At 47.2% G+C, this 27,771-nt stretch overlaps 1 protein-coding gene across 3 annotated transcripts; it reads left to right on the top strand.

Moving 5' to 3' along the window:
- The first annotated feature begins 143 nt into the window (after nt 1-143).
- Ifnar1 (interferon alpha and beta receptor subunit 1) lies at nt 144-27,477 on the top strand. 3 transcript variants are annotated; one of them, XM_028877110.2, is made up of 11 exons: nt 144-322; nt 7,125-7,245; nt 13,224-13,402; nt 15,325-15,479; nt 15,574-15,715; nt 16,333-16,447; nt 20,103-20,299; nt 20,551-20,693; nt 22,531-22,678; nt 23,746-23,894; nt 25,672-27,477. In XM_028877110.2, exons 1-11 carry the CDS (start codon nt 157-159, stop codon nt 25,903-25,905), a joined length of 1,749 nt encoding a protein of 582 aa, XP_028732943.1. In that variant the 5' UTR covers nt 144-156; the 3' UTR covers nt 25,906-27,477. The 3 variants fall into 3 exon arrangements, with proteins under 3 accessions (XP_028732943.1, XP_028732941.1, XP_028732944.1); XM_028877108.2 differs by having other exon boundaries at nt 20,100-20,299; XM_028877111.2 differs by lacking the exon at nt 144-322 and adding an exon at nt 652-849 and having other exon boundaries at nt 20,100-20,299.
- The last annotated feature ends 294 nt before the right edge of the window (nt 27,478-27,771 follow it).

Genomic DNA, 27,771 nt, shown 5'->3' with positions numbered 1-27,771 from the left:
AGAAGGAGGGGCGGGGCGTTCGCGGAGGAGCCATCCGGGGTGGAGGGGCGGGGCGATCGCGGAGGAACCATTCAGGGAGGAGGGGCGGGGCGTTCCCGGGGAGCCATCCGGGGTGGAGGGGCGGGGCATTCGCGGAAGGGGCGGGGCGTCGCGGATATGGCCGCGCTGCCGTGCGTGTCTTCTCGGGCTCCACAGCGCCGCTGGAGGAGACGGGGATGTGAGACGACGCCGGTCTGGCCTCCCGAGACGATGCTCGCTCTCCTGGGCGCGGCGGCCCTGGTGCTGGTGGCTGGGGAGCCTAGGGCGCTGCTCGCAGCCGCAGGTGAGCCGAGGGGCCTCTCGGAAACTGGAAATACTGATTTGTTCCTAAATTCCAAAGAGGGCCGGGCGGCGGGGAGGGAGAGCCCTGGGCGTCCGGGCACTGGCCGCTAGCTGGGCGCGGGTGGCCGCAGTCCCCGCCCGCTGACCCCGTCACCCTCCCGGCCGGCGCCGGCGTCGGCGCCTGCGCCCCTGCTGCAGCCTGCGCACGCTGTCCTGGGCCCGACCCTCCGGGCGGATGGCGGGTGGGAGCCAGACAGCCGCAGAAAGGCGCTTCCCCAGCCTGGCGCAGTTAGTTTGTCCCGGCCTCGCCGCGGAGAGAGAGGAGAGTCGCCTTAACGCGCCCACGTTGGAGCAGGCTAACAAAACAATAACAAGCGAGCCAGGAAACCACCCGGCTCGGTTGTTACTCAGGAGAACGGCGACTACTCTAAGTGATAGACAGAGCGATCTTCTCATAGTGGTGTAAGGAACCCGAAGAACACAGCCCAGCATGCCCGCCAGGTCTCCTGGAGGTCTGTGGGGTCGCTAGTAAGTTCCGATTCCCCTTAGAAATCGGTACACCTGGGAGGTACGGATACCCCAAGTCTCACCTGCGGATAGCACCCAGTACTGGAAACTCGGGCAAGTGCCTGATACATACAGCCCGTGGTGTTGGTTTTGAAGCCTTTGTTCTTGGAAAGCTTTATGTTTACTTAAGTGTAAAAGGGAATTCCTCCCTATTTGTCACGTGAAATGGACATTTGAGGAGGATGTACATTAGTAAATTAATTGTAGCCAGTTGTGGTGACATGCACCTGTAATCCCAGCACTGGAGAGGCTGAGGCAGGGGTTTGAGGCCAGAGGATAAGTAGTACCGGGCCATCTGTGCTCAGTAGTGTTAATGTTCCTCAAAAGAATCTGCCTTAAACTGAACCAGTTACTAAAGCATAATTTATAGGAGCATTTTATTGGACTCTTCACTACCCTTGTTACAAAGTGTTTGAAAGGAATAAACTAAACCTTCAGCGCTGCCATTCCACAGAGCAGGAAACTGAGGCACTGAGAGATTAAGTGCCTTGCCTGACACCATGCACCAGTTTCTGACTGAACAGAAAACCTCACTTGAGAGTCTGTCCTGAGAGCCGTGTGTGTGTGTGTGTGTGTGTGTGTGTGTGTGTGTGTGTGCGCGCGCGCGCGCGCGCGCGCTGCTGCTGCTGCTGCTGCGCTCATGAAATGGGAGGTCAGGGGTCAATGTCAGGTGTCTTTTTCTGGGGCTGCCCACCTTATTTGGATAGGGTCTCTGACTGAAAATGGAGCTAGATAATAATGTATTGGCTGCTCGTCAAGCACCAAGGACCCTCCTGCGTCCATCTGCTCAGCACTTAGATGACTGGTGTGCACGCCCCCATCCAGCTAGAGGCCCAACTCAGGTCCGCAGGCTTGTTCTGCCCGCACTTTTATCAACTGAGACATCTTCCTGGACTCTGTGGTTGTTTGGGATTTTAAGACAGGATCTCACTATGTAGCCCAGGCTGGCTTTGGACTTGACCCTCTTGCCCCTGCTACTTGAGTGCTGGGATTACTGGCATCTGCTGCCACCCCAAGCTTGTTTTGTTGTTTTGAGGCAGGTCTCACACTATGGCCCTGGCAGAACTGGAGCTCCCAGAGATCAACCTGCCTCTGCCTCTGGTATTCTGGGTTTAAAAGTGTGCACCACCACACCCAACCAGAGCTGTTTTCTTAAAGAAAATATTTCAAATAAAATAGTTGACTATCCATTTACATGTTAAAGGCCTCCTTCTCAGTTCTATTTCTGTTAATACTCTTTTCCCCTAAAGGGTAACAATATTGAAAAGTAAATGAATTGTTACACTAAACTTGAAATTGTAATGTTGGTCCTTAGTCCAAAACTCAAATAATAAAATTAAATTAATCATGCTTTGTATCCTAGTAAGGGCCAGTTAGGACTTTAGACCAAGAAAATTGTCCAACCTGCTAATGAAATCTTAGTGTATAAATGCATGGGTGTATGTCTTTATATTTACATCAGACTTCAGAAAATAGTGCACCCTACTGTCCATCAAGATAAACATCAAAGGTTGGAAGCAACTGAAATTATAAATAAATGCTCCTATATAAATTTCACATGCTGGACCAGCAAGATGGCTAAGCAGGAAAAAGCACCTGCCCCCAAGCCTGAGGACCTGAGTTCAATCCCCAACCCACATGGTAGAAAGAGAAAATCAACTCCAGCCAGTTGTCTTCTGACTTCCACATGCTCCATCTAGCGTGAATGTGCCCACAGATAGACAGGCACATACACAAATTAAGAAATGCTATGTTGCATGCTGAGGTGGGAATAAACTGTTGTGACTGACACTGTAAAATCTGAAAACTAAATCCAATTAACTCATTTCCAAATCTCCATTTGTTGGGGTGCACCGTATAGTGCTAGTTAGTTGAAGAAGGCACTCCAAGATGAATTTTTTTTTAAAGATTTATTTATTTATTTATGTATACAGAAGAGGGCACCAGATCTCATTACAGATGGTTGTCAGCCACCATGTGGGTGCTGGGAATTGAACTTAGGACCTCTAGAAGAACAGTTAGTACTCTTAACCTCTGAGTCATCTCTTCCGCTCCCGTCTAAGATGAAATTTAAGTCCAACCTCTGATGGACTGAACCCAGAACAGCCATACAAAGGCCTATTTATTGATTGTTACACAAAGTGTTTGCTCATACCAAGGTCCCTAATCTAATTTAAATGTCTTACTAAAGGAGAGCATCACATGCCCTCATGACCGTAGTCCTTTATTATGTATCATTTGCAGTACACAATAATACAAGAACCTCAGGTGTGCCTGAGACCTCTTGTGACCAAAGTCATGAGATGGCTACAATGCCCCTTCAGCAAAACAATCGCTGTTTTCCAAAAGGATTCTTCAGCATCAAAGTACTTCTGAAAAACAGCTGTTCTAATAGCTACCCCAGAATCAGTGACTCTGCTAAATTCCTTCAACATCCATTCACTTATGAGTTGTTGGTCACCCAAGCAACAAAATGCTCCATCATCAGGAGCTCCTTTAGTTATCCATAGGAAGATTGCCTCCCTGAAACTGTCCCTGGCTGTACCTCATCAGATCTCCACTTCCTCTCTGGCTCACAATCTTTTTAATTAAAATAGTATGAACAGGGGTCTAGAGAGATGACTCAGCAGTTTAGAACATTGGCTACTCCTTTAGAGAACCCAGGTTCAGTTCCCAGCACCCAGGTAGTGGCATACAAACATGTGTAACTCCAGTTCTAGGTAGACCCGCCACCCTTTTCTGGCCAGACATGGACATGGTGTACATGCAGGTAAAGTACTCATACCTGAACAGAATACTGTAACTACTACAAATGCTATTGGATCTTTTGTTAATCTTATAGGCCCAGTTACTGCCCTTTCTGCACAGAACCTTATAAATTCCAACAAATGTGATGGGGATCGAGTGAAGGGGATACGGGTAACGGGATAGATTCATTTAGGGATGGAGTTCAAAGGCTCTGGTGGGGTACTGGAAATGTCGTTCCTAGCATACACAAAACCATGGGTTCAATTCCCCAACACTAAGAAAGTGATAACAGTGTAGGGAGACTTGATGGATACCCCCTAAAAGCTAAAAAGAAAGAAGAATCGGAAAATGTCTTCTCAGAGATCTCCTCACGTAATCTAACTGTAATCTATAAACTTCTGGAGTAGAAGTGTGTCATGATATTGTTGTACCCAGAGTCCCCCAAAGACCACTAAGAAACCAAATCCGATGCAAAAGCAAAGAGTCTTTTTACTATTGTGAGTTAACCCAGGCCTCTCTGTCCGTCTGACACAGCAGCAAAGCAGGAGAGACCCCGAGTAGCAATGGTGCAGGGTTTTGGGGGACGGGGTGAAGCAAGGGGGTTGGGGGTCTACAGACTACATAGGAACAGACTCAGGATTGATGTACCTCCCATCCGGAGGTGCTGTCCTTCGTTAGCTTGCAGCTGCAAGAAGACTGTTACCTCTTCCAGCGGTTGCTGTGGTTGCTACATTTTTTCTTTATCATGAGCCCACTAGCTGGAACTTTTAATTGTCTTCTTCCACCATATGAGGACATTTTTTTAAAAAGGATTTTTAAAAGTGTCTTTCTAAGGCTTCTAGAAATATGACTGGAGTAGGCAGCATGCGTCAGTGTCTCCACCTAGACAGCACTTGCACTGCTATTTAAACGGTTTTAGAACTCTCTGGAGTGTGCCAAAGTTGAAGATGCATCAGTCTCAGACTAAAGGACTTTAAATCATTGACTCAAAAGAGTGACTCTGCTTTGAAGGGAAATGAAATACTTAATTCTGAAACACATGAGTAGCCAAAAGCCAGGTATACGTATTCAAGGACTACATGGTTTTTGTTTTTGTTTGTTTTCTGTATCCACAGTGCAAACAAGTTCTAGAACATTCAGTAAATATGAGGGTGGGAAAGGGGGGCATTACATAGACACGTTAGGGAGTGAGGGGCTCTAGCCACCAGAATGAAATGATACCTTACTTCATTCTTAGAAGATTGTCTACCTCAGAGGTCTACTCTTGTACCTACTTGTCCTGCAAGTGTTAGGTCAGGAATGACGCTTGTTTCTGAAGGTTCTGGAACAGCCCTTATCCCAACCTTCAAGTGCATGAGGCGGCAGACAGGCCTGTGCGTTAACTCCTTTTGGAGGAAGATGCTGTCTAAATCTGGTCCTGGGGGGGGGGGGGGCATACCACCCCCACTTTTTCCAAGGGTACTCTCGAGCAGGAGCAGCAGGAAATATTAGATAGAAGTATAGAGGAGAGAGAAACAGAAAATATAGGATAGCCTCGGGAGGGCCTGGATCCTAATCCATCAGACCAGAACTTTATTCCAATATAAATAGCTCTATTTATAACAATGCCAAGGGGAGGGGCAAAGGATCTCCCCCTTGCTAGTTACAGCCAAGTGTAGCCCCTTCCAAACACCTGGCACTCAGGCCTGTGATCAAATCATCCTCTTATGCATTCCTGCTGGGTACAGCCACTAGGAAGCCTAGATGGGCTCCAACATGGTCCTTCTTAGAGTGGTCTATTATCAAATAGTTTCTTGGCAAGTTTCTAATTCACACAAGTAGGACTATAAGAGATAAGGCATTATGTATTAATAAAGGTTCAATATAGAAAGATATAGTAATTATAAAGGTCCACACACCTCATGTTTAAATTGTGTGCAAAAATCTCTCCATCCTTCCTTGGGTGGAGGTCTTCCTTTGTTTGGGATATCCAAATAACTAGTGAAGTAATACAAAGACTGTATCTAAGGAACCCTCTTATTTACCTAATAATGGTCTGTGTCCTCCACCCCATTGTAATCACTATATTGCATTTATTTTTATTATCTAACTTTATCATAACTGTATGTTTACATATGCAGGAAAAAGTCTGGATAGAGCTGGGTGTGAACTGCACTTTGAAGCATCCACTGGGGGTCTTGGGCTACAGCTCCTACACATCAGAGACTACTATATACTTTGCTGTGTGTGAATAAATTCTGTCCTGGGCTGGAGAGATGGCTCAGTGAGTGAGTGCTTAACTGCACCTGCAAAGGACCTGGATTCAATTCCTAGCTCTCCCTTGGTGGTTCACAACCATCTGTAGGAGATCTGATGCCCTCTTCTGACCTACATGGAAGACATATACCTATGTGGGCAAAACATTCTCACATAAAATAGAATACAGAAATCAAATTTAAAATTTTAAAGTACTTTTAGTTCCTGAGATTAAAATACAATTACATCATTTCCTCCTTCCCTTTCTTCCTTCCATACTCTACCATGTACCACCACTACCACCAACCTGCTCTATCAAATTCATGGTCTCTTTTTCTTTAAGAGTGTGTGTGTGTATGTGTATGCCTAAATACATAATTAACCTTCTCAAGCATATGTACTTGGTATATGTTTTCAGGCTGGCCATTTGATATTGGGTAGTCAATATGAAATGATTGGTGTGCTCTTCCCTGGCAAAGACTATTTCTTCTACTCTCCCCGTTCCTTAGTTGCCTGGAGTTTTTTGTTTTGTTTTGTTTTTCTAGGACTGAGGCCCCTTGAGCTTTTCCCCTCCCACATTAACATGTCTGTTGGTGGTGTGCTTGTTTAGGGCATGTTAGGCAGTCATGTTGGTGAGACTTCATGGATGTAGCCTCTGACATTTCCAGGAAACACAATTAACTCCCTGTTCTTCTGGCTTTTACTGTCTTTCTGCTCCATCTTCCCAGTGAGCCTTGTGCCTTAGGTTCAAGAGTTCTACTGTAGATGGATCGCTTGGGCTGGGCTCCACAACTCTGCATTTGGATCAGTTCTGTCTTTGTTATGGTCTCCATCTGTTGCAAAGAACAGTTTCCTTGATGATAGGTAAGAACTACACTTACCTGTAGGTAGAAGGACAAACATTTAAATATAGTTAGGGATTATGCTGGTTCTAGTAAATTGATGTTTCTAGGTTCTCTTCCAAGACTCATGACCCTGGGCAGTCAGCAAGGTTTCCAGTACCAGGCATGGTTTCTGTCTTGTTGAGCAGATCCAAGTTCAGTTGGTGAGCAGTTGGTTACTGATTGTGTGTGTACCACTATTTCACCCTTAGGGTTATTATGCATGTGGTTGTTGTTTGGGGTTCTTAGGCATCATAGCTAAAAGATTTTAAAATGAATGCATTCAGTCCTGTTACTAATGTGAATAATGACAATGTATAAAATATCTGTACATCATATAAATAATCAGTTTGTTGCTTGTTGGCTTTGCAGGTGGAGAAGATCTGGAACCTCCTGAGGATATAGACGTCTACATCATAGACGACAACTGTATCCTACAGTGGAACAGCAGAGAAGCAGTGGGCAATGTGACGTTCTCAGCAGAATATCGAACGTAGGTGACTGATTGGCCTGCTGGAATGCTAGGGATGATTTTTGTAACTTCATCATCATAACTAGCTTCTTTTTAATGTGGGAAGCAGTTGTTTGTTTCCATCGTAGGAAATTTTACATTTCTAACTTCCTCTCGGGGGAGACTGAGCTGAGCTGAAGGACACCTGAGAGGACTCAGCAGGTCAAAGCTCTTGCCCCAGTCCGAGAGACTGAGTGGGTCCTTCTTCCAGGACCCACATGGAAAGAAAGAGCAACTCCTGCAAGTTGTCCTCTGACCTCCGCTCATTTGCCTTGGTGTGTTTGCACACACGCACACACACGCATGCGTATACAAAATAAAACATTTCTTGAGGTTTGAGGATGAGAGTAGGAGACAGTCATTCCCATATCATCTCTTCGTGGATGTCACATACTCATTAAATGTGTAATAGTGTCTGAACTGTCTTGACATGTGGAGAGAACCCAGAAGGCCATGCTGGGTCTTGGAACAAGCCCTCAATTCCCATCATACACAGAGGTTTCATTTTTTTTAAGAAATTTTAGGCTTATTTAATTTATGTGTGTGATTGTTTTGCCTGTACGTATGTATATGTAGCATGTGCATACCTGGTACCTGTGGAGACCAGAAAAGGGCATCAGATTCCCTGGAACTGTAGTTAGGGAAGGTTGTAAACCGTGTAGGTGCTGAGAACCTAACCAAGGACCTCTGCAAGAGGAATAAGTGCTGCTAACCACTGAGCCATCTCTCCAGCCCTAGGATTTTCATTTTAGACACAGTTCATACTCCTCGGTGTTTTGGACCCTACATTTCCATAGACTGAATGCTTTTGCCAGTGCCTCTATCTCAGCACTGACTTTCTGCTTCCCGTTTGCCAAGAGGATCGGCAGAGCCTCAGAGGGCAGGCTCACAGGAGGGCCAGCTCAGGAGGTGCAGCCCTCCATCTCCTGCTAGGTGTGGACCCCGTCTGCACGCCTTTGTCCCTGTGTAGGATGGAGTGGAGGAAGGTGTCAGGACTTTCCAGTCAGGACCCCAGTGCTTCCTCGGCCACTGTGCACTCTTGTTTCCACGTGTCACTGAAACAGAGAGTGACCTTACAGCTTCCTAACCGTCTGTGGACAAAAGCATGCTTATCTCTAGTGAGTTTCCTGTGCATTCAGTGTTGAGTGCTGATACATTTTTTCTTTGTTTTAGGGTGGAATTCTTTCATCCAACAGCTGGTTTAGGTATAGTGGGGATGTTTCAAAGTTACCCGATAACAAAGAGCAGACAGCCAGAGTCTCACACAAGTACCATGCTTACCCCAGACTCAGTTCACGATCATCTTGTGCCCTCTGCTCTGGCAGGAGCATCACGTGTGCATTGCCTTGCCCTGTGGCTCTGTAAGCAGTCCCCCTGCAGAAATGTGCGTGACGAACAGCATCAGTGCAGTGTTGTGTAGACTGAGCAAATCTGCCTTGAGTCTGTCCTCTGCTGCTGTGTGTGTGTCTGCGGTCCCTTTTGTCAATGGAGGTGACAGGTGTGACAGGGGTAGATTATCATCCAAATCAAGACAGGAAAGAGTGAAAGGAAACAGATTTAAATGAGCTGGGCCACAGTTTGATCGGGGACTTGCCCAGGTACGCTGATTTAACTCTAAAGATTGTCGAGTCCTGAGTGAGTGATTTTACACGAGGATCACAGTGGGCTGGGAGATGACTCATCAGTTCAGAGCACTCACTGCTTTTCTAGAAGACCCCAGTTCAGTTCCCATCACCCAGGTTAAACGGCTCACAACTGTCTGTAGCTCCAGCACAAGAGGTATAGGTAGGTACCTATAGTCACACGAACATACCCACATATATAAATTTAAAATGTTTTAAATGAAATAAAAATATTTACTTAAATAAAATGAAAACTGAAGTGCCCATGAGAGTGAGAAGTGAGGAGCTGAAGTGTGAGCAGACCTAGCAGACGCAGTGTGTGTTGGTGTGTGTTCCTCACCGTGTCACAGGCAGCACTGATCATCAGTGGAATGAGTAAGCTGTTCAGATCTCCAGATCGAGAGCATACTCGTCTAAGCATCAGTGCCACTGCTATCTAAAAGGACATTTGCTGGGCAGAGTGGCCCACGCCTGTAATCCCAGCACAGAGGAGGCTGAGGTAAGATGATAGCCATGTACAGGGTCCTGTGCAATGTAGTGTCTTCTAAGCCACTCTGGAATACAGACAGAGTCGTTGTCTCCAGGGAAACCGAACAGAAAGACTGTGGTCTGTGTAATGTGTCATATTCTAATGGGAGAAACCCATGATTCTGACCTTTGGAGGAATGGATTCACTATACAAATGGTGTTGAGTCTCTTCACTATGGTAATGAGGCTTGGCTAGGAGAGGCCATTTCCAGAGGTGGAAGGAGGCCTCAAGGTACCAAATGTTTGAACTGTGGTACACCAGGTCATATGAGAAGAAATTGTACACAGGGTGTTCCTAGAAGTAATACTAATTATAGAAATAACCCAAATGGGAGATCCCAACCTTCTGGATTATGCAGAAGATGTGGCAATGGAATTTATTTGGGAAAGAAAAACTCACAAGACAGAATAAAGAAATTTGTCGCAGGATCCTGGAAGGGTGAGGCACAGTCCAGCACTCTTCTCTGGCGAGATCTGCCCTGGTCCGCCCCAGCATCCAAAACCACAAGGTAGTGCCTAGTATGTGCATCCCAGGCCTTAAGGGTCCCCAAGCAGCCATGCCCCAGGGCATGTACTTGAAGGTCATAGGCAGGTGTAACAGTTACCTGCTACCTCTCTAGGGCCAGTGCTTTAGGCATGGCTAGAATGGCTACCCACTACAATATTCACTCTTTATTTCATGAATATTGAAAGCCTTTTCTATCACGTACTCTCCTGAATGTTCAAATGCCTCAGTGGGCAGGACGTGAAGTTACTTCTTGAGACCAAGCTTATGAATGAGTCTTGTATCTGTTAAATAGCCATGTTTCAAATTCCATTCTGCTGTAATTATTGTGTATGATAAAGAATTTTTTAAAGATTTATTTATTATGTATACAGGGCTCTGCCTACATGCCAGAAGAGGGCAGCAGATTTCATTACAGATGGTTGTGAACTACCATGTGGTTGGTGGGAATTGAACTCAGGACCCCTGGAAGAGCAGCCAATACTCTTAACCTCTGAGCCATCTCTCCAGCCCCGATAAAAAAATTTTTTAAAAAAACATAAAACTAGTTCCCAGTGTAAGAAGCTCCCTTGAACACAGTAGCCATGTATTGACAGCTAAACTACATCTCCAGGAACATAAAGGGAGACAAAGATAACAAATAATGGTTGGTTGAAAGGGAAGTGGGGCTAATTTTATATTCAGCCATTGTATGCAGTGAGTCACTTTGTCAGTCATACTGAGTCAAGGCATTATATGTGCTGGGCCAGCACTGGCCACTGAGCAACACTGCCACCACATTTTTATTATTTAATTTTATTGTTTTTTCTTACTATATTTGTTTGTTGAAATATTGTTTGTGGAGTCTTACTATATAGCCTAGAATGATTTCAGACTTACTGTTTATCCCAGGCTGGCCTCAAAGTTTCAGGTCCGTTCCCCACCACCACCACCACCACCACCCGTCTCAGCCTCCCCAGTGCTAGGATTCTAAACATGGATCACCATTCCCAACCATGCCCCATTTTAAGACTATTAAACCAGTCACCTAAATTTTTCAGATTGGACATTTCCACTGGAATCCCTTTGTTTACAGTGACACACCCAGGGTCTAAAGAGGGCTCAGCAGTTATAGGACTGGACCCAGGGGACCCAGCGTAGGGGCTCGGCACAGGTCAGGCAGCTACAACCCTAGCTTCAGCTGTTTCCCAATCTTTCCCATGGGTTCCCACAGTAACATACACATGGCCATGCACAGACACATATACACATCATTTTAAAAGAAATCTTTAGAAGACCCCAGGAAACAGAGTGATTGGTTTGGAAGAGAGCAAAGGAAACATACCACCTAATGCTGAGGTCTGTCCTAGAGTATGTTTTAGTCTATTCATAGAGGATGCTGGGGGCCACAGAAACATGAAGTAGGAATTCAGCTGACTGACAAAGCTAATACCTGGAAGAGGCCAGGGGCCTTCCAGAGGTCAAGCCAAGGCTCAAGGAGTCTTGGTGATACTGGCTCTTGAATATTAAGCCGTTTTCCTGCAATGAATTTCTTGTGTGCTATTGTAGCTTTTCCATTTAATTCTTTGTCTAAGATCATTCATTCATTGGGCACAATTTCCCCATTACTTTTGGAATATTTGGACAACCTTCTTCCATCTGTGCTAACAACAGACACAGTCAAGACCCCTAGTTTCAAGCCTCTCCGTAATTACTGTCATCATTAGCAACATCTGGACAGAACCATCTCTGGACAAAAGTATCTTATCTGAGAAACTTCCCAGACTTTCTAAGAACAAGACCATCTGTCAGAGAAGGTAAAGATTTACACAGACTATTACCCAGGCCAGGTGGATGTGCTAAGGAAATGTAACTTTCTCCTTTTCCAAATTTTATCTCTAGTTCCAGATCTCCCTTTAATAATTACCAGGTGCATCTAGCTTTAATAGAGGGTCAGAAGGGATCACACAGTACTGAGATCTGTCCTAGGATAGGCAGTCTATTCATAGAGGGTCAGAAGGGATCACACAATGCTGAGGTCTATCCAAGGATATGAAGTCTATTCATAGAGGGTCAGAAGAGATCACACAATGCTGAGATCTGTCCTAGGATAGGCAGTCTATTCATAGAGGGTCAGAAGGCCATCATCATCAGATCAATTCCCAATCTTTAATAAGGAAGTTAAAAGTCAGAGATGCAGGCTCATTTCCCAGAAGTCACACAGTTGTCTTGAATCAGGCCATACCTGCTTTTGTCTCATGGATCATTTGTTTCTGTTTCCTTGAAATGCTAATGTAACCACTCATAAAATTGAAGTGAAAACTCTGTTAAAAATTGACTAAATGGGGCTGGAGAGATGGCTCAGAGGTTAAGAGCACTGTTTGTTCTTCCAAAGGTCCTGAGTTCAATTCCCAGCAACCACATGGTGGCTCACAACCATCTGTAACGAGATCTGGTGCCCTCTTCTGGCCTGCAGGGGTGTGTGCAGACAGAACACTGTATACATAATAAATAAATAAATCTTTAAAAAAAAAATTGACTAAATGATGAGGTGATGGTGGCATTTGGGATGTAGAGGCCAACAGATCTCCAGGTTTGAGGCCAGAATGAGTTCCAGGACAGCCAAGGCCACAGAAAAACCCTGTCTCAAAGAACAACAAAAATTAACTAGATATCTGACATGTTCAAGTAGTAACTTGGCTTATTTGTATCAAAAAGGAATAAGAGGGTATCAGGTAAATGTCAACAGACATAATTATCTCAAAGGATATGCTTTTTCTAAGTATGATTTCCATTGTATTTTTCTGTCATTATGAAGCTGTCTCTGTATGTGGACTTTGGTAGAGGTCACAGGGCAGTATCAACAAGTCTGAATCGTGATTGGGGTACTCGGTCATCCCAGGCTTCACAAGTGGATTGCTGACCACCTTGCTGTGAATAGTGCAGCTCATGTAGTAATGCAGCTTGGAGAGACCTAGTAAAGCACATAACCTTTGAAGACATTTGCTTTAGAAATGTCCCTGATGGCAACAGCCTCTGTTGTTCCAAATGACAAATTTATGAATTGCCTTGGGCACAGTTTGTGTGGTGAATTGCACATTGCCTATGGCCTTTTAGCTGCAACCATTGTTGTTTTTGTTTGTTTATATTTTGTTTCTGGCCCTTCACTTAGGCTCACACACTCAGCACATGTGACACTTTACATAGGAAATAAATTCTTAAGCTAACTATGTTGGTGAATAGAAAATGTATTTGAAACTTCTGTATATACATTAGCTCATTCAGTCATTTTTTGTTTTTTGTTTTTTTTTTTTCTCAATTAAAAGAGAAGAGATGGAGAACTGGTTAAAATTGCCTGGGTGTCAACATATTACAGGGACCGAATGCAAATTCTCTTTGCTGGACACAAATGTTTATATTAAAATATCATTTCGAGTAAGAGCAGAAAAAGGAAAGAGCACTTCCCCATGGAATGAAGGGGACCCGTTTATTCCGTTTCTGAAAGGTAAGAAATGTTGTTGGCTGTGTTGTTGTTCTCTAGGAAATGTCACCAGAGTTCTCTGTGAACCCATCTGTCTGCGTGGCGACGCTCCCTTCCTCTGAGGCCCGTTCTTCTGGCCTCTGTTAGTGGCTCTCCAAGTGTCGTCGCCAGGAGCCTCTTAGGAGTCCCATAAAGTCAAGGCTCTCCCTGGTAACTCAGAGACTTGCCTCATTCATTGTGATATCTCTGTAAACACAGGAATTTGGAAAGGACACCAGACACGCCGTGTGAACTTACTGACTGCAGACATGGGGTCTCTGTCGCTTAGTCACACGTTAATGAGATTTTTTTAATGTAGAGCAATATGACACCTTTAAGTTCTTGTTGTTTTTGGAAATTACTTTTGAGCAGTGTGTCTGATAGCTTTATCATCTTCGCGAATTCACAAACCTTTTGTAATTTTATCTATTTTAATGGTCAGTAGCTGGATGTGAAAGCACGTAACAGTGTGAACAGGCTTTTGACAGCCCCATGATTTCTAGAGCAGCGTAGAGAGATCTAGAGACCGAAATTCAGGAAGTACTGCCCTGTCCTGCTCTTTAAAAGGAATGGCCTGAATCCCCGTCTGTCATTTCCTCCCTTTCCCTTCTTATCACTGTCCGTTCGCTCTCTTCCTGCTCACGTATTATCACTTCTGCCCACGTCACAGCCACCTCTTCTAACAGATGCGTTCCCGGTCCTCAGGCTCGGTGCGTCTGAGCACAGCGTGGACATGCATGGCTCCTTTTCCTCGAAGCTCTTCCTCTCCTGGCTCTCTGGGGCACTGCTCGCTCCTCAGTCTCCTGCTCACTCAGTTTGTTCCTCTTTGTTTTTCTTTTGTTCTTTTCTCCAGGAGATTGCAAGGTTGTGCCGCAGAAGACCTAGTCATTAACCCTGCCTTGACTCCCAGAATTCCCTCCCCTGCCCCATTGCTCCCCTGAGCATTAGACTGGTGTCACCATGTCCGTCCAGTGTCTAAAGCCGTCTCACAGTAGAATAATCAAGTGGCGCTCTCAGTCTCCCTCACAGCCTTTCCTGTAGCCCTCGTGTCTCAGGGAATGACATCCGCTGGTAATTTGCTCAAGCTCAGACCCTGGGTTCATTCTGACCCTTTCCTACATTTTATATCTCAACACATTCCGTCTGACCCATCAGGTGAGGATGTCCGAGACATCTTTGACCTTTTTGCCAAGGCGCTTGTCTTCTTCACTGATTTCTTGCTGACCTTGCTGCTTCCTCATCCCTTGGTGAGGCTGATCATTCTCAAACCTGGATGGAGTTTGACCCTTCGCCAAGCTCAGTCCCCCAGCATCTTCTAAAATTGCTGCCGCTTCCTTCTGCGTGGGCCCCAGCCAGGTCTCCGACTGTTTCTGAGCCCCTTCCTCACACTCTGCACCCTGCACTGTCCTGTCTTAGAGACTTCACAGGGGATCCCCAGGGCCTGGGCTGCTTCTCTGCTGTGTGTGTGCACAACTCCATGCTTTATTCAGACTTCTGCTTGGAGGATGCAGAACAGCTTTCCTGTTTGTTCCGTTCCCTGCTCTGTACATGTTATTCTGCAGTGTGTCCATGCATGTCTGTGTTTGGGGGTTGCTCTTGCCATATCCTCCCAAAGTGTGAGACTTGTGAGGGCTTTCCTCTGTCTTACCTCATGGGACAGACTTTTGGTTTTTCAAGACAGAGTTTCTCTGGAGCTTTGGAGCCTGTCCTAGAACTCACTTTGTGGACCAGCTGGCCTCGAACTCACAGAGATCCACCAGTCTCACCCCCCACCCCCCACCCCCACACCCCCAGTGCTGGGATTAAAGGTGTGGGCCACCACTACCCGACAGGGGCAGACGTTGTTTGTTGTGAACATTTTGGAATGATACTACTGAAGTTATATAATTCTCCTCTGATGTCAACAGCTCACATTGGCCCCCCAGGAGTACGTTTAGAAGCTGAAGATAAAGCTGTGCTAGTATACATCACTCGTCCCGGACAAGGTGCGAACATGTGGGCAAGAGATAATTTTAGCTTCAGGTACAAGATAGTGATCTGGCAGAAGTCTTCAGGTGTGACAGTAAGTTTCTATTTTTACCTTGGTTTGATGTGAGAGAGAAGAGGTGATTGAATACTAAAATTTGACTGTATATTTTTTTTTATCTTCTTTATAGCAAATTATTGAAACCACAAATTACACAGAAAGGATTTTAAAACTGTTACCAGAGACTACTTACTGTTTAAAAGTGGAAGCAATGCATATGTTCCTTAGGAAACACAGCAACTCCAGTGCAGTGCAGTGTATAAACACCACAGGTATGGAAGAGCTCGGCTGTAGATCAGAACTGAAGATGACAGCCTTTGACTGGGCCATTGTCTCCTGGACCATGTTATGTGGTGAAGTTTATGATGGGTTAATAATTATTAAAACAAAGCATTGGCTAGAGATGTGTGATTGAACACTTACCTGGCGCGCGCGCGCGCACACACACACACACACACACACACACACACACACACACACACTCATGCACGCATGCACAAAGGAAGGAAGAATAACAGCACGTACAGAATCAAGTCATTTACTTTATAACTTTTGTCTCAATACTAATGAAAGTTAATTTCACTTAAAAGTTAAAATTTTTATAGTATCATAAATGCTTTTTACTTGCCTGTAATACCTCATGTAGTTGCCAGCAGAATGGTTGGTACCCAAAGCATGCCACTACAGATGAAATGTCAGAAATGAAAACAGCCTGAAACGCTTAAGTCACTGCCAACCTTGCCAACAGTTATGGCCAGCGTGTGAGCTGGCCTTGCTCATGGCTTTAATTACAGATTTAGTGTGTTTTGATTCTTAAAATCAAACATGACAACTGTGGTCCAGTCTCACTAATTTAAAATGTATGTTTAATGGATTCTTTGGCTTCTAGTGGCAGATAAAATGCCTGTGCCAGAAAACCTAGAACTGGACGCTGATGGTGAGAGCTATGTTCTGAGCTGGGACTATGCGTCTCCAAACGTGAGCTTCCGAGCGCAGTGGCTCCCGTGAGTTCCTTTCCTGATTGTTCCTTTACCCAGTCTGCTTTGATTTCATTCATACGACTTCTCGTGCAACTTACTGCACACGAACTGACTGAGAGGTGGGTGTGATGGTGGGAAGCAGAGGATTTCAGTGGAGGTTCCCTGTCTCAAGGTATATGGTGAAGCGTGACAGAGCAGAGCACCTGACAGCCAGCCCTGGCCGCTGTACACATCCCAGCTCATACACAGATGCATACACCATACTCGTCCACATGTGCACACGTGCACACACTCACTTGCTCACACACAAAGAAAAGAAAAATGAATGTCACTGAGAAGGGTGGTTTCATCCAACACTTGCCTTTCTCCAGCATGATCCTGTTGTGGACAGAAGCCATGTCTTGAAGCTGTATTACTTGAGGCAGCATCTCAGAGACCATTAGGAGCGGACTTTGACCTTTACACCTGTGTTAAGGTTCATCTCAGAGGTCATGTCCACCAAGATGTTTCATTTATTTAACTCAGAATGGCGGATTGGGTCCTTAGCTAAATCTTCAAAAGCCTTCCTCCTGCCAGATAGTGTAATCTGACAGGAAAGCGAAGCAGCTGTCGTCTCTTCAGGTCCTGCCCACACTCTTGGAGAGGATGGTAGGAAGGGTGCAGGAGAGGAGGGCAGGAGCCTGGGGGGTATCCTAGAATATTGCCTGCCACGGTAGGAGGGTGTCCTAGGAGAGCAGGACATTTGGACAAGAAGTGACTAGAAAACAAAAGGAGTTGTGTGGGATCAGGCTTGGCCCTGGGTGCCTATCTTACAGGTCTTTGGGAACCATTGGGAATTTTGTGCTGGAGGGGAGGTGGCATGGAGTCTGCTTGGGAAAGCTGTATATGGCCATATTCTGTGTGGGGCCTTGTGCTCAAGTGGCACCAGGCCTGAGGAAGCCAACTAGGAGGGTTGTGGTTCTGGCCTTACAGTGAGATGCTTTGAGTTGTAGTCTATTGGCCAGTAGGTTTTCATCTCTAGCCTCAGGTAGGGGCTCAGCCTTGGTAGGATGTGCTCTGTAATGGATGGTACGGATCTATGTTATGGCACTTTTGCAGGGGTATGTCGATGCCGCAACTTCCTTTCCAGAAGGGAAAAGCCCTATTTGTAGTGTTGGCTGAATTTTGTGACAGAAATATTCCCATGATGACCACTTTGAAGCTACCAGCTTGAAGTCTTTGATTGTGGACCTGGGATGATATGTATGCACATTATGCACTGTTAAGTAATGTATTTTAGCATATGATAGTTAAAAGTAGCTTCAAGAAAAGTTAAAATATAGGTAGGATTTCTCAGTTATGTACTGGTGGCCTTTGGGAGACCCTGCTCCAAGACCGCCTCCAGGACATACAAAAATTCCAAGAGTGCAGCAGGGGCTAGCTAGACTTTCCTATCTGGGGGAAATAAGGAAGCGCACACTTTCTGATGGTAACTTTCTCTTTTACTTCATCTTAAAAAAATCTCTCTGAAAATCTGTCTCCCACAGCTACATTTTCCACACAACTTTATATACAGTTTCGTCTCCACACAGCTGTCTCTCACACACATCTCTCTACCCTGCCACATTTCTTCACTCACAATTTGCACTTCTCTTCTACATCACTCTCACTCTCCTCTGTACACACATTTCTGACCTACATACACATCTGTCTCCTCTACATCTCTTTTCTATCTAGCTATACAAGCTCTCTCCTCTACATAGCCACTCATCTTCTACACAGCTGTCTCTGTGCACGTGCGTGCGCGCGCGCGGCGCGCGCGCGCGCACACACACACACACACACACACACACACACACACACACCTTCAACAGCCAAACTCTGGACAAATGTAAGTTACATATACAGGGTCCGACCCATTCTCATAACACATGATAAGTCACACAGTTTTTCTCAAGCTAGGGAGGTCATTCTGACTGGGCATAGTGAGTAAAGTAAGCATGTAGCTCTGAGTGGTCAGGGTTCCCAGACAGAGAGTGACATTGAAATTCAGGACGTAAACAATAAACAGTTAGTCGGCTGAACCTTGAGGTTAGGAGTATGTGCAGAAAGTTAATTGCTGCAGGGTAATGTCTACCAGTTTCTTCATGCCTGACCTTGGTTTAACAGACACCTGGGAACTTGTCCTTGTGTGTTTTTATTTGCAGGGTCAGCTAGTCTGTTGTGAATTTGTCCTAAAGTCTAAAATCAGCTAAATGTGTAAAAGGCTGTCTTTTTAGCTGAAAATTTTCCTATGTCAGTCTTAGTAATGAAAAATATCCTAGTGTTATTTCTATTCATCAGAATTATACAACTTAAGCAGAAATCATCTTCCTGACCATCCACAGCTATAAGTGTGCCTCAGAAGTGTAAAATGCACTACCAGTGGGCTGTGGAGGAATCCTACAGCCGTTGTGTTTAGGGAAGAGTTGTGGCAGCACAGGAGAGAATTACAGACAGAAACAAACGAGTCAGAGTCAGTGACCCCCATGGTATTGGGGTCACCCATCAGAGAATCAGTCATCGGCTAGGTCAGCTTGTTAAGTACTAGTTGTCACCTGCTGTATACTCCCACAGCCTCCAGCAGTTACTGTTACAATCGTGATGAATCACTGTGACCAAAGGCAATTTGAGGAAGAAAGGGTTTATTTGACTTGTACTTTTGTATCAGTCCATCACTGCGGGAAGTCAGGGCAGGAACTCAGATCAAGCAGGGCAGGAACCTGGAGGCAGGAGCTGATACAAAGGCATGGAGGGGTGCTGCTTACTCGCTTGCTCCTCAGGACTTTCTTGAACCCAGGACCACCAGCTAGGGGTGTCCATACCCACAATGGGCTGGACCCTCCCCCATAGATCAGTAATTAAGAAAATGCCCTACAGGCTTGTCTGCTGACAGCCTGGATATTCTCAAGTCATTTTCTCAATCAAGACTCCCTTCTCTCAGATGACTATAGTTTGTATCAAGTTCACACAAAACTAGCCAGCACATAAGACAAAATGAGGTTTGAATATTTTTAGTAAGTTTTTATTTCTGAATGTTTATATCAGTTGTTTTAATAATAATGTGTTTATAAACATGTATTGAAGAGATGACTTAGCAGAGAAAGTGCTCACGATGTAAACATGAGTCAGAGTTGAGATCCCTAGAACCCAGGTAAAGTCCTACAGGTGTGGCAGCACCTATAATCCCAACACCTGGGAGTCAGGCAGGGCGTTCTGGGGCAAGCTGGCTAGCTAGACTAGTCAAGTCGGCGAACTGCACATTGGGTGAGGTATCCTGTCTCGGTAAAGTGGAGAGTGACCAAGATACCCTGACATCAACTTAAGGCCTACCTATAAACACACAAATGTGCCCCACCCCGCAACACACACACGGACACACACACACACACACACACACACACACACACACACACACACAGTGAGGAACAGCTTGCCACACTGCTGAGAAGTAAGTACACGCACACTCTGGAGCATCCCCAGCTCTCCTTTGTTGGAAGTCAGGGCCTCTTCCATTGTCCCTCGAGTTTCTTAAGTGGGGAAACTGTCGCTGGGACCACAGCCCTTACCACAGTGTCTGACGTATTATAAATCGTCACTCCATACACGTTTACTGATTTAACGATTGACTTTAACCTTTGCTTTCGTTCTTCCACAGTAGCTATTTGAAAAGTATTTCTGGAGACCACTCGGATAAATGGGAAGCCATTCCGACCTGTGCAGAAGTCCGAACCACGCGCTGTGTCTTTCCTCGGGATGCCGTCCACACAGGAACTTTCTTTCTCCGGGTACAAGCGTCAGATGGAGATAACACATCTTTTTGGTCTGAAGAGAAATTTATTAATTCTCAAAAATACAGTAAGTCAAGTTTTCTTTGAGACAGCATCTGACACTAGACCAGGCTGGCCTGGAACTCACTGTGTAGCCCAGGCTGGGTTCAAACAGTTGTCCTGCCGGAGCTCCTGAGAGCTGAGATGCTGGGTGTGGTTCATGCATGCCTTAGGTCAGTGGTGCACATGGCGCGCTGTAATTCCTCAGTTAGCTCAAGTTGGTAGAATTGTTTTAAGTTGGTGCCTGACTCCACCTTTCCGCTCCCTGTGCCTCCCCAGCCTCCATTCCCCCTCCGGTCCTTGCCGTCACCCCGTCCCGGGATTCGCTGCTTGTCTACGTCAGCTGTCAGGACAGCCCCAGCACCGAGTGTCATGGCCTGACTTATGAAGTCAGTTTCTGGAAAAACACTTCAAATACTAAGGTAAAAAGCCTACACGGGAACTTTGTGACTTAGCCTCGCAGCTGTGATTGGGAAAGAAACTGAGCAGGAAGCAAGAGGGAGAAGTCATGGCTTTAAGGTTTGAGGGAGGCCTGTTACCATCTGTGACCGTGGCTGTGTGCAGCAGGGTGACTGTCAGCCTTTCCTGCTGACACGACAGGCACAGGTTGCCTGCATCTGGGCCCTGCTTCGTTGTGCGTGCGTGCGTGCGTGCGTGCATGCGCGCGTGCGTGTTAACAATGACCTATTCATTGTGTGTGCATCACAGGGCACACATGGAGGCCTAGGACAGGTTGTGGGGATTGACCTCAGGTGGTCGGGCTTCTCAGCAAGCACCTTTACCCACTAGGCCGCCCTCTTGCCGACCGACCCTCCAGTTTGCTTTTTAAATAAATCTTGAGTCTATTGCTATGCAATTAGATCCATTCTATCATGATTCCCAAGTACTTCCCAAACTAAGGTTCCTTTGCAAGAATGACGTTTGGGCCAGGTAATTCCTTGTGGTAAAGTTGTCCTTACATCGCTGGGCTCTCTCGGGTGTCTGTAGTGCGCCCTCAGAAGTGTGTCAGCCAAGGATCTCCAGATTGTCACCTGTCCTCAGAGGGCAGCTGCGTGTTGACAGAGCCTCGGTATGATGACGTCTGTGGACTCGAGAGTTCAGCATAGCCCGTCGGGGGAGAACCAGCTAACACATCTCCTTATGGAGAACTAATGAGAAGGTGCTGCTCTGAACCGGTCATTTGACAGAACTCATTCATCCCATGCATGAACCCCCATGGAATTTCAGTCAAGGAATCAAGCCTAAAATCCGGTGCGGTTGAGATAGTAACTATTGTCTCTTCACGCTTGGTGGCAGTTTGAACAAATCCCAAAGCGCCGTCTGCTCCTGCTTCTGCTGTCTGCCCATACCAACTGCAGCGTCACTGAACTCATTGGGAATTGTGCTCAGCGTTGGCCAGGCCTGAGGTCAGACGCTGATTCTGATCCCGTGCTGACAGACTCTGGCTGACCTTTATATGGGTTCCTTGCTCTCTAAAGCAGTGGTATCCCGAGAAGCTGGGGTTTCCCAGGTGTTGGTCAGACTTGAAATGGGGTGGCATGCGAAATACTTGGTACAGAGTCAGTACATCACAGTGGCTGTGCTGTCCCACGGTGTCCCCATAATCACAGCAGCAACTGGTAGCCTGGCTGATGCTAAGGTTTTTACATGGCCTGCCCTGTCTTTCTTCATAACAACTCTGGGAGGCAGTGTTTGCAGTCCATTTGTGTGGCGAATAGCGGTGAGTGTTGCTCACTTCCTCACTGAGGAGACCGGGGGACCAGGCCTTGGAGGGAACTGCCCTAGCGAGTTTGTAGCCGAATGAGAAGAAAACGCTTTGAGCTGCTGAGTGTTGAAATGGCTTTGTTACCCAGCGCCATTGTAGCACTGACCCATACAGACGGTAGAGACAATCTCACTTCAGAGATCAGGAAATAGGGAACCAACGAGATGCTCCCACCGGGCAGCGCGGCTTGTGTGGTGATTACTGTGGGCCGCGGCAGAGCGAGGCCGGAACCCTTACCCTTGACCGCCCCACCGTTAGGCTACAGTGGGGTAGAATGGCCTGAGGGAGGAGGCATCGTGTGCTGTTTTGAAAACAGATTTCTAACTGATTTGATTATGACGGGTCACTTAACATTGATATTGCTTAGATACATACATAGCCACTAGGTGTTGGGAAGAGACCATCATGAATAGAAAAGGAATCCAGAAAATACATATCCTCTGTCCGATTTCATAAAGAGACTGAAGTTTATCACTGATTTTACTATTTTATAGACGAAAATGGTGAAGGGAAGCCCAGAGTTTACCATTGGGGACCTGCAGCCACGGACTCTGTATTGTGTACAGGCCAGAGTACACTCGTTTGCCGTGTGGAACAAGAGCAGCAGCTTCAGTGAGACGCTGTGTAAGGAAACGAGGCCAGGTGAGAAGCTTCTAGGTGTCTTCATGTAGTTAGAGGTGATAAAAGTACTGCCCTTGCAGCTGGAGAGATGGCTCAGCGGTTAAGACCACTGACTGCTCTTCCAAAGGTCCTGAGTTCAATTCCCAGCAACCACATGGTGGCTCACAACCATCTGTAATGAGATCTGGTGCCCTCTTCTGGAGTGCAGGGACACATGCAGGCAGAACACTGTATACATAATAAATTAAAAAAAAAAAAGTAAAGTACTGCTTTGAGATTGGTGAAGAATTTCTTCTTTCTTCAAATGGTAGAAAATGTCCTTCCTGAACCACAGCAATCAGAAGTGAAACCAGCCAAGTCCTCCGTGGAACACTCTTCTCAGTTCAATTCCTGTTTCCTGTTGCTTGCTCCTCATCCAGTGCTCACATGATCATTGTCTGTAGTTACTACTGCTCCTCATCCAGTGCTCACATGATCATTGTCTGTAGTTACTGCTGCTCCTCATCCAGTGCTCACATGATCATTGTCTGTAGTTACTGCTCGTTGACAGACACCCAGATCACTCGTTGGTAATGTTTCTGTTCTCTAGTCTTTAGTGAACTTGTGGAAATGCCCGTACTTTGGTCTGCTTTGTGTTTTAGTTCCTGGAGGTCACTGGCTTAGCCACAGAATGCTCTGCCAGTTCTGTGGGGTCCAAGCTGTGCAGGGGCTGGGGATACCAGCTGATGGGACCCCTCTGTCTTCTCTCCATCCGAGGCTCAGTTCTCAGGAATGTCTTCAAGTGTGACTGTCACTGCCCACAGCAAAGTTTTAAGTGCTACCCAAAAGGGTTCTCAGGACACTGTTTCTCCTCTCCCGTGGCTGGTCTCAGGAGAATGTGCTGATGCTGGCCAGGCGGTGGTGGCACACAACTTACTCCCAGCACTCGGGAGGCAGAGGCAGGCGGATCTCTGAGTTCGAGGCCAGCCTGGGCTACAAAGAGAGTTCCATGATAGCCAAGTTGTTACACAGAATAACCCTGTCTCGAAAAATTTTAAAAAATAAATAAAAAAGAATGTGCTGATGCTCTTATCATTTATGTGTTTTAGGAAATTCTTCCCAACCCTGGATTATGATTGCACTTAGCACTGTGATTTTTTCTGCCCTGGTCCTGGTTTTATATGCTGGGAGGAGCCTCCTGAAATACCTCAGTTATGTGTACTTTGCATCCCCCAAGCCTCCTCCCAGTATTGACGAGGTGAGTTTCTCTTCTTATCACCAGCTAGGAAATGGGGGGCAAGTGTTTGGAGTCAACAGATGATCTCTGCTTCTTTGATGTCCAGAGAGTGATCTGGGATGATGTGACTGTTTCTTCAGAATTCCAGTGATGTGGAAGCCTGGCATGGTAGTGCATGCCTGTAAAACTCTGGAGGCTGAGACAGGAGGATTGCAGTGAATTTGAGGCCAGTGTGAGCTGAGTAGTCAGATCCTATCTCCAAAAACAAGACGAGGTTTTCCGAAACTCCAGGCCAGCCAGGCCTGCAGAGAGGCCCTGTCACAGACCAGGTGTGATGGCATGCACCATTAACCTCAACTTAGGAGGCAGAGGCAGGTGGATCTCTGTGAATTTAGGGTCAGGCAGGGCTGCACAGTGAAACCCTGTCTCAAAAAAAAGGAAAATCTTAGAAACAGTGGCTTAATGTGGAATAGCTGTTCTGTTCAGGAGTGATCTACAGTGGCTGTATTTTGTTGCAAATGAGCACATCTAAGAATGTAGCAGCAAAAGTGGAAGCGAACAGTAGACAATAACAACCATTAATCGGCACTTACGACGTCCCCAAGAAATGACCATGAAGCCCTGACCCAGCAGTCACCCGGGGTCTAGATGCAGAGTCTGGGGCGGACATTTTCTCCATGAGTGAGGCTTCCGACTTCCTGTTCCCAGCACAGGCACTTGATGCCAGGGTAAACACTAGTACCTTGGTGTGCCTTCTTGCTCTTCTCCTGTGTCCTTGTCACGGGGTGAGGGGCTAGCGTGCTCCAGGACGGTCAGTCTTGGAGGACACTTGAGATGAACATGTGTGAGTCCGAGACAAGGGGCCACTGATTCCCATCGTCTACTCTACGGCACATGGCCATTTGCTGGTGAAACGTATGTTGCAGTCGGAATAATGACTTGTCCCTGACCTCTTGCAGCATGTGTCGTACCACTTGTTAGCTGTGTGGTTTTTCACACCGTATCAGGAACACCGTTACCCTGTTATCCATCTGTCTTCACCTAGTCCTCTGGGTGAGGTCTCAGTGAAACCAAAACCAGGAGTTTCCTCTAATGGTGCATGAGTGTTTTGCCCAGGACTCCTGGGAGGTTAGCACCTGAAGTAAGAGCACTGAGTGGGGAAGGGCTAATCCTCGAACCTGGGACCCAAGGGACGATCTGTTCCCCCCAGGGCAGGGCAGGCTGCACTTGAGAAGCGGGGATCAAGAGGTCGGGCTTTGGATAGAGGTCCAGGGGAGGGGTTGATGACCATGTGAAAGTGAGCAAGGTCTGTAAGAGGAGTCCCTGATACCCGAGTTGTGAAAGGCGGGAAGCCCTCAGAGCTCAGCATTCACTTCCCGCATGCTGGAGTTTTAAATTCCCTTTGTGCTCTGGGACTGACAGCCATGTTGTGAACAGAACCGGCTCCTTCCAGCTAGATCAGCAGGGAGATGTCATCTCTCACGTGTGCTTTTGAGTGCTGGTGAACTGGACGCTGTGACTTCCAGATGACCATGATCCCAGTGTCCCCACCCAGCCTGGACAGCTCAGTGTCTGTCTAAGCATTCTTCACAGACTGACCCACAAAAGGCCTCAGCCTGGCGGCCTCCCTGAGCCCCCTGACCTTACAGTGCGTGGCTGAGTCTGGCTCATCTGTTGTCATGCACACGCCCAAAGGTAGGTCTGCTGCTGTTGGACACAAGAATTAGCAAAGAAGTCCGAGCTGGAAAATCAGTTTCTATTGTAAGCAACCTGTGCTCCTCTCCTTTTTTACCCTTAGTTTTTCTCTGAGCCTTCTTCAAAGAACCTTCTGTTTCTGACGCCCGAGGAACACACCGAGAGATGCTTCATCATTGAAAACACAGACACGGTGGCCGTCGCAGGGGAAAGTCAAGCCCCCGGGGAAGATCACAGGAAGTACAGCTCCCAGACCAGCCAGGACTCGGGGAACTATTCCAACGAAGAGGGAAGTTCTGGGGGTGACAGCGGACCAGGCCTCAGGCCCTCGGACTGAGCCGCCCGCCGCGGGCTCTTCTGGAGGTCCGTGTGGGCGGCCCTCCTGGGAGCCGAGACAGACAGGGCGTCTGCTCCTCGGGAAAGGAGAGGCGTCTCCAGAGCCCAGGCCGGCAGACGCGGCATCTCTCCACTGCAGACGCAGATGGCCACGGTCTGGAGTGAAGTGCATTCGTCTCTGAGGAGGCAGGCTTGACTGAAGGTGGCTGCCCTATCTGCCTGCCCACGGCTGGAATCCCAGGGTGCTGTCGTGTGCCGCAGGTGTGGCCCATGCTACACATGCCATCTGGTCTTCTCTGTCTGTGTTCATGTTCTAGGGCATGTCTAGAACATGTCTCGAACTGCCGTAGCTCCTGAGGTGTTTCCGAGGTACTGCTGTCTACACTAGCACTTCCTAACCCCTAACTGACCACAGCAGCGGCTTCCGACTAGAACTCAGAGGTCACTGCAGCCATGGAGATCTCAGCGTGGCCTGGGGAGGCACGGTCCACTCTAGTGCGTGTGGATCTAGGAGATGCCCGTGACAGGACAGACATGACAGGACAGACGTGGGCCGACAGTAAGCAGCAGCTAGTGAACCGGTGAGGAGGAAGACCACGTGCAGTCAGCCTTCTTGTTAACGCCGTGTGGGTTTCAGCAGCCTTTCTGTGTGACTTTATATGGAGGCCGATCTCGCCTCTGTCCGGCAGTATTCGGGTACCCTGCTCAGCATCCACAGTGATGCTCATGAGTGTCTTCTGTAGGCAGGACGTCTAGCAATCCCGGCAGCCCCCGGGCGGACTGTCAGTGCAGGCGCGACAGGACCCCAGCCTTGCTCTCTGAGAGGAGCTGAGCCGTGGGGTGGCCCACACCTGTAGTCCCAGCACTTGGGAACGGAGGCAGGCGGAGCGCTCAGTCCCAGGCCAAAGGAACAGATGAGGATGACGGGTGTGACTTCCACCCATTGCCCTCCGCACCATGACACTTTAACATTTCAACCCAGCGCTGCTCATCCTGTGTTCTCCCCCGGAAGAGCTCCTTCTGACAAGATGGCCTGCAGAGAAACGAGGCCGTTAGGATGTGGGACGCGAAGGCGCAGACATTGCGTGACACCAGTGAGGGTGGTCCCCCTTACAAGTGCAGACACAGGTCTTCAGGGTGACAACAGCAGGTGAGGAGGGGACTGCACTGTCCCCTGAAGAAGCAAAGGCAGCTCCACCCGTGTGCTCCGTGATGGTCTGCATGGTGCTTCCTCCAGGGTGCTGTAAGATGACGCGCTCTCCTGAGCAGTCATGGCGCTCAGGATGCCATGCGCGTGGAGAGGTGGTCAAGGGCACATCCTGCCCTTGTGGAGGACCAAGTGCAGGCCCCAGCCCCCACATGGTGCCCCGCAGCTGGCCGGAACTCTGGCTCCAGAGGGTGCAGCATGGGCTTCTGGTTGCCTCGGGCACTAGGCATATGCAAGGTGCACATACATACATGTAAGCAAGACCCCCCTACATATAAAAGTCAAACCTTTTCTAGAAAAATAATTTAGAATCTAAAAAAAGAAATACTAGCTGGGCAGTGGTGCACGCCTTTAATCCCAGTACTTAGGAGGCAGAGCCAGGCGGATCTCTGTGAGTTCAAGGCCAGCCTGGGCTACAGAGCGAGTTCCAGAGCAGGCCAAAACTACACAGAGAGAAACCCTGTCTTGAAAAACCAAAAAAAGAAAGAAAAGAAAAGAAATACTATGCACTTGAGAGCACCAACAAGCTGCCTGAGAAATATTGATAGTTAGAGAAGCCCGGCACCATCTAAGATTAATGTGACGTGGCCTCGGTGGTGTGTATGTGCAGATGTGAACGTAACAGGCTGTCAACACGTCTACACGCCACCCACACAGGTG

Source organism: Peromyscus leucopus, chromosome 12 (assembly GCF_004664715.2).
Source record: "Peromyscus leucopus breed LL Stock chromosome 12, UCI_PerLeu_2.1, whole genome shotgun sequence".
Classification (NCBI taxonomy): domain Eukaryota; kingdom Metazoa; phylum Chordata; class Mammalia; order Rodentia; family Cricetidae; genus Peromyscus; species Peromyscus leucopus.
The sequence above is the reverse complement of the archived record's forward strand: the minus strand, read 5'-3'. Positions and strand labels throughout refer to the sequence as shown.

Excerpts from the sequence above, each read along its gene's own strand:
- Ifnar1 (XM_028877108.2), top strand. The coding sequence starts at position 157 with ATGGCCGCGCTGCCGTGCGTGTCTTCTCGGGCTCCACAGCGCCGCTGG. Across the intron at positions 323-7,124 it reads GGCGCTGCTCGCAGCCGCAG|GTGGAGAAGATCTGGAACCT; the intron begins GTGAGCCGAGGG and ends TTGGCTTTGCAG. Across the intron at positions 23,895-25,671 it reads CTCCTCCCAGTATTGACGAG|TTTTTCTCTGAGCCTTCTTC; the intron begins GTGAGTTTCTCT and ends TTTTACCCTTAG.